We start from the raw sequence: 12,536 nt of genomic DNA, 5'->3' as shown, positions 1-12,536 counted from the left end.
CCAAAAAAAGTTAGCATGCACAGATTTATGGACCTATAAATAGAGGCTATATCTTGAAAATGCAGCACTTTGGGTTAATATTTTTGAAATCTATAAGCTTTCTACAGAGTGACTTACTTTAAATTTCCTGAATTTAAACTTGCAGATCTTGTGGCTGTCAGAAGTTAAACTATTCTTTCTGGCAAGATAAACACACCCACTTATGCTCAAGCTTTAATATGTAGAAATGTTAAGAAGGCACTTATGTGTTCAATAAATTGCATTTTGTATATCAGATCCTTTGTGATTTTTGGTATGGGGTTTATTAATTTCCTGGTATACACTGTCCTCTGTCCTAGGTTTATAGCAAAATATTCAGCTTCTAAAGGTTCCTTGTCATTTTAATGATCTATTTCTGCTTTTAATGTGTAAATCTAGCTTTTTCCTGGAGTGGATATAAACTAGGTTTTGTGTTAATAATTTCCTACTCTTGCTATCACCAGTTCCACTCCGTGGTGGGAAAGCTAGTGTAGACAGACTCCAGGAAACCTCTAGTGCTTAAAGAGCAGAGCTCTGAGCAGATCTAAATCACGCTGTGCTTTTAAAACTCCAGTGGTTGTCAAAGCCTTGCCTATACTTTTGCTCCCATATGGGCTGTTGCAGGTAGAGCTAAACTGGTGGTAGGAAAAGTGGGAAATTTTAGCAAAAGCTTCCAAGTGTAGAAGAGGCCTCTGTGTCTCTTTCCATATTACTCTTAACTAAAGCTGCTTGAAAATTTTCCTTTGACAATATTTTTTTGATGGAAAATGGTGTTTTTTTCCCAAAATAGACTTTTCATGAAAAAACTTGTTTCTTTAGAGATTTTTCAGGTTTTTGGTGAAAAACTGGAAAAGAAAAAACAATCCACGCAGTTTTTCAGTTTGGGTTTTTTTCCTCCTTCTTTCCTTTCTTCGTTTGTTTCCATTTTTGATTTCAGTTTGCCATCCAAAACAGCAAAACATTTTCATCGGAAACTTTAAATAAATCTTACAATTTTGTTCCCCCCACCCCCCCAAAGTTTCCTGTGAAAAACTGGCATTTTTTGATCTGCTCTAGTCACAGTTGTTGGCTGTATAGTCGCTCTTGTTGCGGAGGATCATTAGCATGGATGGAGATTTTTTTTTTATTTTGTTTTTATGTTGAAATTTACTAATTGAAGTGCAAACAAATGTTATGAAAATCGAAAGCGATCAATAAAAATATCTGCAGATAATTATGCCTAAGAAAGTTAAATGCTTTTAAAGGGAAATTGTCACCTGGTTTATCTTTCTTGAGGTTCTGGTATTATTAACAAATCCAAAAATACCTGTAGAGCTCCAAAAATGCAAGGTTTGTCATTTTTTAACGTGATCTAGTACCTCTGAAAGCCAAAACAATGATTATTTAGTCTAATGCTTTGTCTGCACCAGGGATCGGCAACCTTTGGCCCGTGGTCTGCCAGGGAAAGCCCCTGGCGGGTTAGGCTGGTTTGTTTATCTGCCATGTCCACAGGTTTGGCCGATCGCAGCTCCCACTGGCCGCAGTTCGCCATCCCAGCATAGCACTTAACCTAGATTTTCTGTTCCTTATTTTTTGGTTTTAAAGCCTGCTGCTTAATCCCTCTTTTCTAACATTTTTTGCCTCAGGATCTGCATCCTCAACCTTCACAGATGTACGAACTGCACTTTACCAGCCCCAGCCTCAACCCCAGCCTCAGCCGTATGGTCACTGTGTTACTGACAGTGGGGTGGTGTACTCTGTTGGGATGCAGTGGCTCAAGACACAGGGCAGCCAACAGATGCTTTGTACTTGCCTGGGCAATGGTGTCAGCTGCCAGGAGACAGGTATGAGCTTTTGTTTTAATGCTCACCCCTAGACAAATCAAGGCCCCAGTGCAGCGAAAACTCTGAGCAGGTGCGTAGCTTTAACTATGTGAGTAGTCCCATTGAAGTCAGTCTTTAAGTGCTTTGTTGGATTGGGACCAACGTGCAAAAGGATTTTAACTACATAATTGTCTTTAGTGCAGCCTCTGAACTAAGATCCTGATACAAAGCCCGCTGAAGTCAGTGGAAAGAGTCTCACTGACTTCAGTGCATCAGGCACTAACAGAATTTCAGCTGTTGTTTTCACTTGTAGTGAAGCCCAGTTTCTAAAGACATAAGGACACACTCTCCTAAGTCAACACTCATAACGTGTCTTAATGTTCATGGCCCCTACGTGCATTGATGGGAGAGAGAACCCCATGGGGGTTTTTGTCCCTCACTGGAATGTAGGATCCTGGGGAATGTATAAGAAGGGTGTTCTGAAGAGCAAAATGAGGAACAGCAAGGGGCTTGGAGAAGGGAAAGGAAAGAATCAAAATTTCTTCCTGGTTTTGATTATTTGGGGCCTGGTTCTGTAGGACAGAAGTAACTCCCATTTTGTTACGTACATACGGCAGTGGGAGAATAAAGCTATGGGATGCAGAATTAGCAACTTTATTCAAACTAAGTTGCAGCAGTATGTTTCTGGGGGAGGATGTAGGTTGAATGATGATGTTACTTGGCTAGATCCTCAGCTGGTATAAATTGGCCTGGGACAATTGAAGTCAGTGCCATTTATACCAGCTGAGGATTTGGTCCAGAGAAGCTAGAGTTACTTTAGGGCATGAAGAACTGGAGTGGGGACACTGAGCCGTAATGTAATGTTGTGGTTTGTTTGGTTTAAAGCTGTGACCCAAACCTATGGTGGCAATTCTAATGGGGAACCGTGTGTTCTGCCATTCACCTATGGTGGGAAGACTTTCTATTCTTGCACCACGGAAGGTCGTTCGGATGGACACTTCTGGTGCAGCACAACCTCCAACTTCGAACAGGATAACAGATACTCCTTTTGTACTGGAGAAAATGGTAAGCTTGTCTAGAAAAATGTATTGGGGGGAAAAATAGGTTGAATTTCCAGTATCTGGGTATGGTGACTATAAATGCTGTCTGGGCCAGATGTAGCTTGTCTAAATGGGCATAGCTGCTGATTTACACCATCTGAAAAGATAAGATGAAAATGATAGCTCTGCAGATTAAAGTTACAGAGCATGAATAGTTCTTGTGAACATGTTCCCCATCTTCCCTGCGTCTTGCAAACATTAAACTCCCAACCCTGGGATGTGGCGAAGGTGTCAGTTCCCCTGGTGAAGTAGGAGTAGCCAGGGAAAAGGAGGAGATGATGGGACTACATGTCTATCCTTTTGCCCTTGAGGGTTTTCTTTAACTAGCTAGCGAGGGTCTCCTGTAGTGCTGTCTGGGAAAGGGCCAAGATCAGCATTTTTATTTAAGAAAATCTTTGTGTCCTATTGCTCTACCTACTTGACCTTAAAAATGAAGCTGTTAACCAGAGTATAGCTCACTGTCTTTGATACAAGGGACCTTTAGACCTCTCTTGGCTGGTTGAATTTCAACCAGTCAGACAAGAGACCTGGCCCATATTAGGCCATGAGGGTAGGACACTGCCCAGAGTCTTATCTGTGCAATCCTCTGATGTCACTCCCTCAATCCTGACTTCCCAGTCAGATTGCCTTATATAGCAGCAATCCTCATCTGCCACTGGGAAGGGGTGCTGTGGCATGACTAATGCAACATTCTGCATCAGCTGGGGGTGGGGTGGGGCGGGAAGGGCAATGGTCTGGAAGCCCATGGACCTTCTGTAAGACAGCAGCCAGACAGGGGAATTTCTGCTGGATCTGACCCTAAGTGAAGCACGGCTGAAGTTATTAATGTATTGGTAGATTTAGTAACGTGGTAAAATACTACTTCTCAGATCTGTTGTTTTTGAGCAGCCTTTCACTTGCATGAGGTTTTTTTTTTTTTTTAATATCTTCTGGTTCCTTCAGATGAAACTCGAGATCCCTTTCCATCATGTCACATTTGTTCTGTTTTAAGAGAATTCGTGGAATTCAGCCGCTCTGAATTGCATTGGTGATAGGCGCCTAAGAGATCCCTTTTGCTCCACTGTGGGCCTGGGAAATCTCAATATAGGAGGACGCAAGCAAAGGCTTCATTCTTCCTGGCTATTTGTACATCATTGAGTTGCAACTGTTTCCTAAGGGCTGAGGTTTTATTTAAAGTCCTTGGTCACAGCCCAGCTCTCAGTTAAATCCATCCAGCCCCATTTACTTCCATGGGTTGTACATGTGTCATAGAATGGAGAGAATATTTGACTCACTGGACCAGTTCCCTCACCCTACTCCTGTTTGTTCCTGATGACTCTGTTGGTGCAAAGAAACTCTAAAGCAGACCTCTGATGATCCTCTCTGCCAGGGGAGTCTGTGGGCATTAGGGAGCCACTGTTATGATTCCAATGCCGATGCCTTCCCTGGCACAGGGGTCCTATGTCGGATTTCCCTACTCTGATTCCCATGGCCAGGCCCACTCTTTCCACATCTGTGCATGGGGGATGGCGGGTGCTTTCTGGTTATGCAAATCCGTTGGATGTGGACCAACCTTTCACACGGTTTATATTTACATGATTAAATTAGTCTCCGTCAGAAAAGAGGGTTAAGGGTACTCTGAGGAGGGGCACATGCAAACTGAGGGTCCGTGCTATGTTCTGAAACAATTCCTGGCTCCTCTGAGGAGAATGCTGGCTCAGATACGTCTTTCTTTTACTCCTCCTGCTTTCTGTAGTTCTGGTCCAGACCCGGGGTGGCAACTCCAACGGTGCCTTGTGCCACTTCCCCTTCCTGTATAACAACCGCAATTACACGGATTGTACTTCTGAGGGACGGAAAGACAACATGAAATGGTGCGGAACCACCCAGAACTATGATGCTGACCAGAAGTTTGGCTTCTGCCCTATGGCTGGTAAGTTGTGGATGCTGGTGCTGGATGGGAAAATCTCTGGCTGGTCTCTGTTCAAGACCAGTTATTGAGGTTTCTGTTTAAGGCCAGTGGTTCTCGGACTGTGGCCCATGAAATGCATTGGGATGTGGAGCCCTTCCAGGTGTCCACTGAGCTGCATCCGTCACTGCGGTGAACCTTCAGTCATTAGTGGCTTCCAGGTAGCTGTAGCCCAATCCAAGTTGCTTCTAGGGCTTCTAAAGGTGTTTTTTGACCAGTGACTTTGGTATTACAAATAGAAAATAATTTACTCTGCCCGTTTGCTGCCGAGAATTCTGGGCCAGATCCTCAGCCAGGGTAAACTGCTTAGCTTCGTTGATGTCAGTGGCGCTGTAGAGGTTTACACTTGCAGAGGATCTGGCCTTATGTCTGCTGAAGCCTTCTTCCTCGCTACTCATCCTTTCCTCTTGCCAGATCTTGCAGTTGCAGATGACCCTGTGTTTCTAGCATCACACTGTTACTGTGGCAATTATGCAGGTCTCGGTTTATGCAAGCCTCAGTGATGTCCAAAGGAGTTGTGTGTGTTTAGAACGAAGGCAGCGGAGAGCATTAGCACTTCCTGCAAGATCAGAACACAAGGCGGCTATGAGAACCCATTTTAAACGGCAAACCTTTTCTAACTCGGTAGCAGCCGTGCTACATTTGCTAGCATGCATACAATCCAGTATGGAGCAAATAAAACTAGTAATGCTTCACACGAATAGCAGAGCCTCTTATGTGAGGATCTCCGTGTCTTAACAAATGTTAACTGAACCCCACAGTACCCCTGTGACATAGGTGACAGATACAAGGATCATTCCACCCGCCACTGAAGTGCAGCCACCTCTGAGATGGAACCCAGCACATGTTAAACAGTGCACAGGAAGGAGATGTAACACTTTAAGACATGAAGTGGCAAAACAGAATTCCCCATCTCATTGAAAATGCAAAGGCAATTTTATGTCCAACCTGTGCTGGAATTCAGCCAGGAGATAAAATCCTTTAGAAACGGTAATTTAGGTGAAAGTATGGGAATAGGTCCTCGGCTGATGTATGTTGCCATAGCTCCAAATTCAACAGACCTACAGCAGCGGAGGGTCTGGCCCATGATTTTCCTTTGGACGGTGGTGAACGCACATTTTCGTAGAAGGCTTGTAACAAAAGACATTTTCCTCCACTTCTGTCTACCAAAAAGTAAAGTGACAATTAAGTGATAGTTTCCTCTTTCTTGTCGTCCTTTAAAGGCAACATGGCTGGGTCTTCACTCTCTTCACATCTGTGTAAAGTGAGTGGCCAGCAGTGGTGGGTTTTACACCCACTTTGCACAGCCATCCATAACTACACAGTCTGCAAAGTAGGGGGGCATCTAACAGGTCTGGAAGTAGAAAGACCTGATTTAGAGTGAATAAACTAATGTCAGGGACTTGCATTTAGAGAACATCAGCACCTAGTGAAAGTGAGATTTGGAAACCTAGTGGGGTCATAAAACCCCCATAGTAGAGTTTGGAACCTGTAACATCACGGGAAGATGTATAATGGATTATATGAATGTTTGTGCTCGTTGTAACTCTCACTAAATAAAACCCCTCACACTTCTTGAACAGCCCATGAGGAAATCTGCACAACCAGTGAAGGTGTCATGTACCGAGTTGGAGACCAGTGGGACAAACAGCACGACATGGGCCATATGATGAGATGCACTTGTGCCGGAAATGGCCGTGGCGAATGGACCTGCCTTGCATACTCCCAGCTTAGAGGTATGTGTCTTAATTTATGCACCAAGGGCCTGATCCAACTCTCATGGAAGTCAAAGGGATCCTTTTCACTGACTTCATCGGGAATTAGAGCAGGCCCCAAAAACAATTGTACTTCAACAGGTCTCACTTGTGGTGGCCAGGAGGTATATTTGTACAAAGATCCAGATGTTGTTTACAGTCAGGAATAGCACCAATTCAGCTCTCACTGACCCTCGATTAGCTGGATCAATGCACATCCTTGTGTTCTCTTGCTTACATTTAAGGTTCAGCACCATTGCAGCTACTCTGGTTGCTGAATTGGGGCTATTCTCCTGTGCAGACAAAGCCCCAGGCTAGGCTGAAGCTTGAAGACAGGGTTAAAGGGCAGTGCAGTCTTGCTGAGCTATTTTGAAGTGAGGTTTTTAATTCCTCTGTGTAGGATGAATTACCTTTGCAGGCTAATCTATATGAAAAGTTGGCAGGACAGTACTGAGATTTCTTTTAAGCAGCCCAAGTAGGGAAGTGCTTAGACAGAACCAAAAAAAGAGGACTTCAAAGGGGAGAGCATAGACATTTGATCATCCTAAAGCTACTTACAGCATTGAATTCATGTCTGGAAAAAGCAGAGTGGGTGCTGTCAGAGAGCCAAGAAAGGACGCTAACACCACTGCTGAAATTGGATATAATTTATACGGAAAGGCTCTCTCAAGGGCTTTGAGGTTTTCCATGCATCTTGTGCAGAACGGTGAGAGATGCACAGCTAAAGGATCTGCTGTTCAGTAAAGCTCCCTTCTAACTCTGCCTAAACGGCCAGCACTCAGCATTCTGATCTCTGAAGGATGGGTGTTGCAGGGAAATGTGGGAGAGAGTGAAAGGAAACGGTCAGGTTAAAGCAACTTCTGCTGAAATGAGTGAAGTAACCTAGTCAGGAAAATATATATATTTTTTTAAGGGTGTGGGTTCTCTCAACCCTGCTGATAGATCACAGCTTTCAGGAAACCTCTGTGGGCCTTCTTGTAATATTTCAGCATTTACAAAGCATCAGTGGATTTAGTCTCACAACACACCCGTGAGGCAGGGAAGTACTAGCCTCATCTTACAGCTGGGTAACAGCGGCAGTGCAGATTAAATGACTTGCCCAAGGACAGGAAGGCTGTGGCTGACCCAGAATTGAACATGGGTCTTTGGAGGCTGATTCCATGCCCTGCCCACTAGCAGTGCAGCTAAATCCTTCCATAAATAACAAGCCATATTAATGACGGTTGATTGCTTCACAAAGCAACTCACTTCTACAGGGGTTTTCAGGTTTGCTTGTTTTCTTAAACTAGCTTTTATTGACCAGATTGCTTTAAGGATAAAGGGTTAGGGCCAAGTCCTCAAATGGTATAAATTGCCATAGCTCTGTTGACTGGGGGATCTGGCCCTGCACAGTGCATCAGTGGGTACGAGTAATAACTGGGGCGTATAATACATCAGTTCCTCTCAGGGTTACAACAAAGTGTCGTCAAGATACCAAGCAAAAGAAAGTGCAGAGAACATTTTGGGCTGCATTGTGATACCCTTGCTCACACCGAGTAGTAGTTTACTTCCACTGAAATCAGTAAGGAGTAACGTGCTTCTCAGCTCGTGTAAGAATATCACAATCTAGCCCTTTATAAGCAAACCCAGTGATTTTTTTAATATGTCATTTTAGTTGCTGTTTCACGTGCTGTAATTAACATGCCACAGGAACCCCATTTGAATAAGGCTAAATACTTTGGGCCTGGATCCTGCAAACCTCCTTCCTACAAGTGTCCCTTAGCCACACAAGTAGTCCCCTTGATATCAATGCTGACAAGTGGACACAGGGGATCATAGTGTTTAATCCTATCCTGGGAAGATCACACTTATCTCTGACAGATACCTGAGGGGCTGTCTCTCTTTTCTAGAGCTTTTTGTGGCAATAAGTCTCATTGCGCTGATGGGGAGGGGGAAGAATATGTTCCATAGAAGAAGTATTCTATAACTTCTTTTACTTAAAGCAATCGTTGAGGGAAGTATTCTGTTTTCTCTCAAACAGATCAGTGTATTGTCGATGACACCACCTATGATGTTAACCAGACATTTCACAAGCGTCATGAAGAAGGACACATGCTGAACTGCACATGCTTTGGCCAGGGTCGTGGGAGATGGAAATGTGATCCTGTCGGTAGGTTAATTCCCAGCTGCTCCGCTCGCCAAGGCCAGGTCGTAGCTACGCAATAACAAGGAAATGTGTGATAGGGCGGGTGGGTGAATTTGGGCCAGATCTTTGGACAGAATCTGCCCTCAATCACACTAGGAGAAAACTGGAGTGACTGTGACTTCAGAGGAGTTGCAGCGCAGTGAGTAAGAGCAGAGTTTGACTTAACTCAGGTTATCTGACATGTCATGGGAGAAGCTGATAATATCTGCAATAACCATAGGTAGTGGCAACTTTACTCCTTACTGATTCCTCCCGTGGAGTATTCCTACACTATAATACACTCTAGCTTCAGTAGCTGCCAATGTTGCGGGCTAACAGATCATTTTTAGCAACCCATTCGACGGAACTCTGACAAATAAGGCGTTCAGCAGGGACCTCCGATTTTGTGCAATCAGCTGTTGTGTGGAGCAAGCCAGTAATGCTAAACCCTACCTTGTAAATTGTTCTTTTTTCTCCGCTTTGCCGAAATCTTCTGGTCTCTTGACTGAACTGAAAAGCATGGAAGATTGCACCAGCAAATATTATCTTACTGTGAACGAAACTTATTTTATTTGGCTGCTTATTATACTGGGCAGCCAAACAAAAAGCGAGCAAGCCAATGCTAAGAGTGCGAGTGCTAATAGCATGCCAGAATTTAGCTAAAACCATCATAGTTCTGTACTAGAATGAAGAGATTTCTACTTTTCTGACCAAAAAAATGAACTCTGATTTGGTGATAAGACTTAGTTGTTTGATCTGCGATTACCAACCCCAAGAGAACTTTAATATGTTTTCTTTGGCAACAGTTCAGAAAGCACTAGTGGTTAAATTCTGCTTTATTTATCGTATGTCTGCCCAGATTTACTGGAGATCATATATATAATGTCATATAATATCAGAGTTGGAAGGGACCTCAGAAGGTCATCTAGTCCAGCCCCCTGCTCAAAGCAGGACCAATCCCCAATTTTTGCCCCAGATCCCTAAATGGCCCCCTCAAGGATTGAACTCACAACCCTAGGTTTAGCAGGCCAATGCTCAAACCACTGAGCTATCAGATAGTAAAGTTCTTGCAAATTGCTCCTTTGAAAGAAGGAAATAAATTTGTTTTAAAATGAGTTGGAAAATATCAACAAAGCTGCTGTCTGTTGAATCTTGTCATTGATTTCCCCAAACCTAGTCCCCATACTCCCAAAGGGAGTATACAGTTAATGCTCACTGCAGTCCATCAGTAAGACTCTTACTGAGCCGGTTTCAGATATGAGTTATGCTCCCCTATGTCTGGAATCAGTGTGTTGAAGTAAATGGTGTTGCTGTAGAGTTTACACCTGAGTTTTGCCATTGATTTCATGGGAACAAGATTGAGCCTTAAAGGAGAGACGAACAGGTGCAGTGGCTGAAGCCGAACCAGGCTGTAAAATAATATCTGCTGCCCAGCTCCTTGTGGCTCCATTGACTCTAGGGGGCGGCAGGACTGCAGGATCAGAGCCTGTCCTTGGCATGCTGTCATTGTTCAAAACATACCCCAGCTGAATTAATATCCAAACCTCTGACTTGCTTTGCAGTAGTAAATCTAGGGTCTGGATGAGTTTCCAAGTACCCTAGTTTTGAAGTTAGACTTCTGTTGCCCCTTTGAGTAATGCTTGGAGGAACGCTATTTGCAGTGTGTTTTTCCTCTTCTTCTGTATGTTGATCCAACATTTTGATTTTGGTTTTTTGGTCGTTTAAGTCAACATTTGACACTTACCTGTACCTGTTTCGTGCCTTCAGACCAGTGCCAGGATTCAGAATCCCGGACCTTTTATCAAATTGGGGATTCATGGGAGAAGTATGTTCATGGTGTTAGATACCAGTGCTATTGCTACGGCCGGGGTATTGGAGAGTGGCATTGTCAACCTCTGCAGACCTATCCAGGTAAGAATCCTAAAGAGTAAACACATTCTCCTGACTAGCTCTGTTTTAGTGTGCTAGGATGGGGTTGGCCACATGAGTGGAGCACAGGGTAAATACCCAGCCTGCTTCCTCTGCTGATCTCGGCAATCTGCATGTCCTTTCATATCCTTGTCAACGTCAAATAAGGTTAGGTGGTTTTCCCTATATATAACGAGCAAGTAAGGGTTTGAATTCTCTAGGTTCTTTTGCCTGTGGATGGTTTGCAGTTGTTCAGCTCACAACATGGTAGGAAATTCCTGTTGGTTTTCTTCAGCAGCAGAACTGTTTCCACCTGAAGGCGGACACAAGAAAGTGTCAATCTTACAAGTAGAGGGCCAGAGACTGATCACCATAAAAATCGGAGTCATTCCATTGGCTTCACTGGGGTTACTCTAGAATCTAGATTCACACTAGAATCTGGCCCATTTTGGTTTTATTTCCACTTTGGTGTTTCACTGAAATGATAGCTTTGCAATCTATCTACTATCTATATATTGCTTGAAGAATCTATATTCTTACCCAACCCACCTGCTGAAGCAAAATGCACCATGGCAGGAAATGCCTTCCATGGTCAGTGCCCCAAGCAAAACTTTTGAACTCTCCTTTGCCCAATCAATTCTAGGAAATATTCAGAGGCAGGTCAATGTCTCTGTTTGCTGGTTTGTTCTTCCGTAGTTCCATGAACATAACGTGATAAGAGCAGCAGTTGCACCAACTCTTCTGTTTAAAGTTTGCTTCTCCAACTGGGCCTTAGTTTAAATATTAAAACTTTACAGGCAAACACTCTGACTAAAGGATTTGTAGAAAACCAGTTCCACTCTCAATGTATTGTGTGGTTCACTGGCCCAGACCTTGCTTCCACGTTGGTATAAATATTAAGTAGCTCCGTTAAAACGGACAGAGTAATTTTAGTGCATAACTTCTATATCACGAAGATGATTATTATCAATCCCATTTTGATTATTGGCAGAAAAATTTCTAATAAAGCCAGACTCGGAAAAAGGTAAGTACTCCGTTAACAACCATTGTACTGCTTTGGTATTTTACAGACCTGTGTACTTACTGTCTTATCACACCCATTTCTCTGAGGCAAAACAGCATGCTCTAATAACAGAAGTATGTTGCAGTGAAGATGTAACTGTGTATGAGTGATGTTTTTAGTTTATATAAATGGAATGCTTGTGAAAACACAGATAAAGCAAAATAATAGGCTTGTGATTTACATACATACGTTGTCTTAAGGAGAATAAAATGAGATCTGTGAGTAGCTGGCAGGTTAGTACTCATAAGTAGAGCTGGTCAGGAGTTTTTTGATGAAATGTTTTTCCATCAGAAAAATGCTTTTTCATCCAAACTGAAGTTTTTCAAGAGAACTGTTAGCTTCGGACAAATTTTTCCCTTCAAAAGTTTGGGGGGCGGGAAATAAACAACTTAAAATTGTTGAAGCATTGCCTTTGACATTTTGGAATGAAAAATTCTGGGTTTCTGGTTTGCAATCACGTTTTGTTTTGAAATATAAGCTAATTATAGTAAACAACAAAAAAAAACGGATACATTTTTTAAAAAAAATGTATTGAACTGATCAAAACACCGTGTTTTGACTGACAGAAATGGAAATATTTTGTAGCTCGTGAACATTTCTGAGATTTTTTGAATTTTCATCCTCACTGGGGAGTTGCCCTATGGAGGGGTGGGGGGCAGGTAATCACCTGCCTTTCTGCTCACTTATTCCAGCTCCCTGGTGAATTGGCGGTTCTGTACGGCCTGCTCATTCTCCACCCAGTTATGAGGAAGGGGCGAGGCAACACGGCAGCAGCTTTG

The 12,536-nt window shown here is 43.2% G+C and overlaps 1 protein-coding gene across 4 annotated transcripts in view; it reads left to right on the top strand.

Moving 5' to 3' along the window:
• FN1 (fibronectin 1) overlaps positions 1-12,536 on the top strand; it is a 67,381-nt gene that overhangs the window by 9,811 nt on the left and 45,034 nt on the right. For all 4 annotated transcript variants that reach the window (XM_084644141.1, XM_084644140.1, XM_084644143.1 and 1 more), the window contains exons 7-12: positions 1,644-1,841; positions 2,706-2,885; positions 4,656-4,832; positions 6,452-6,604; positions 8,643-8,771; positions 10,554-10,697. In XM_084644141.1, coding sequence (XP_084500267.1) covers positions 1,644-1,841; positions 2,706-2,885; positions 4,656-4,832; positions 6,452-6,604; positions 8,643-8,771; positions 10,554-10,697 — 981 coding nt within the window. The remainder of the gene's footprint in view (positions 1-1,643; positions 1,842-2,705; positions 2,886-4,655; positions 4,833-6,451; positions 6,605-8,642; positions 8,772-10,553; positions 10,698-12,536) is intronic.

This window comes from Lepidochelys olivacea (genome assembly GCF_965140295.1).
Source record: "Lepidochelys olivacea isolate rLepOli2 genome assembly, chromosome: 11".
Lineage (NCBI taxonomy): Eukaryota > Metazoa > Chordata > Testudines > Cheloniidae > Lepidochelys > Lepidochelys olivacea.
The sequence above is the reverse complement of the archived record's forward strand: the minus strand, read 5'-3'. Positions and strand labels throughout refer to the sequence as shown.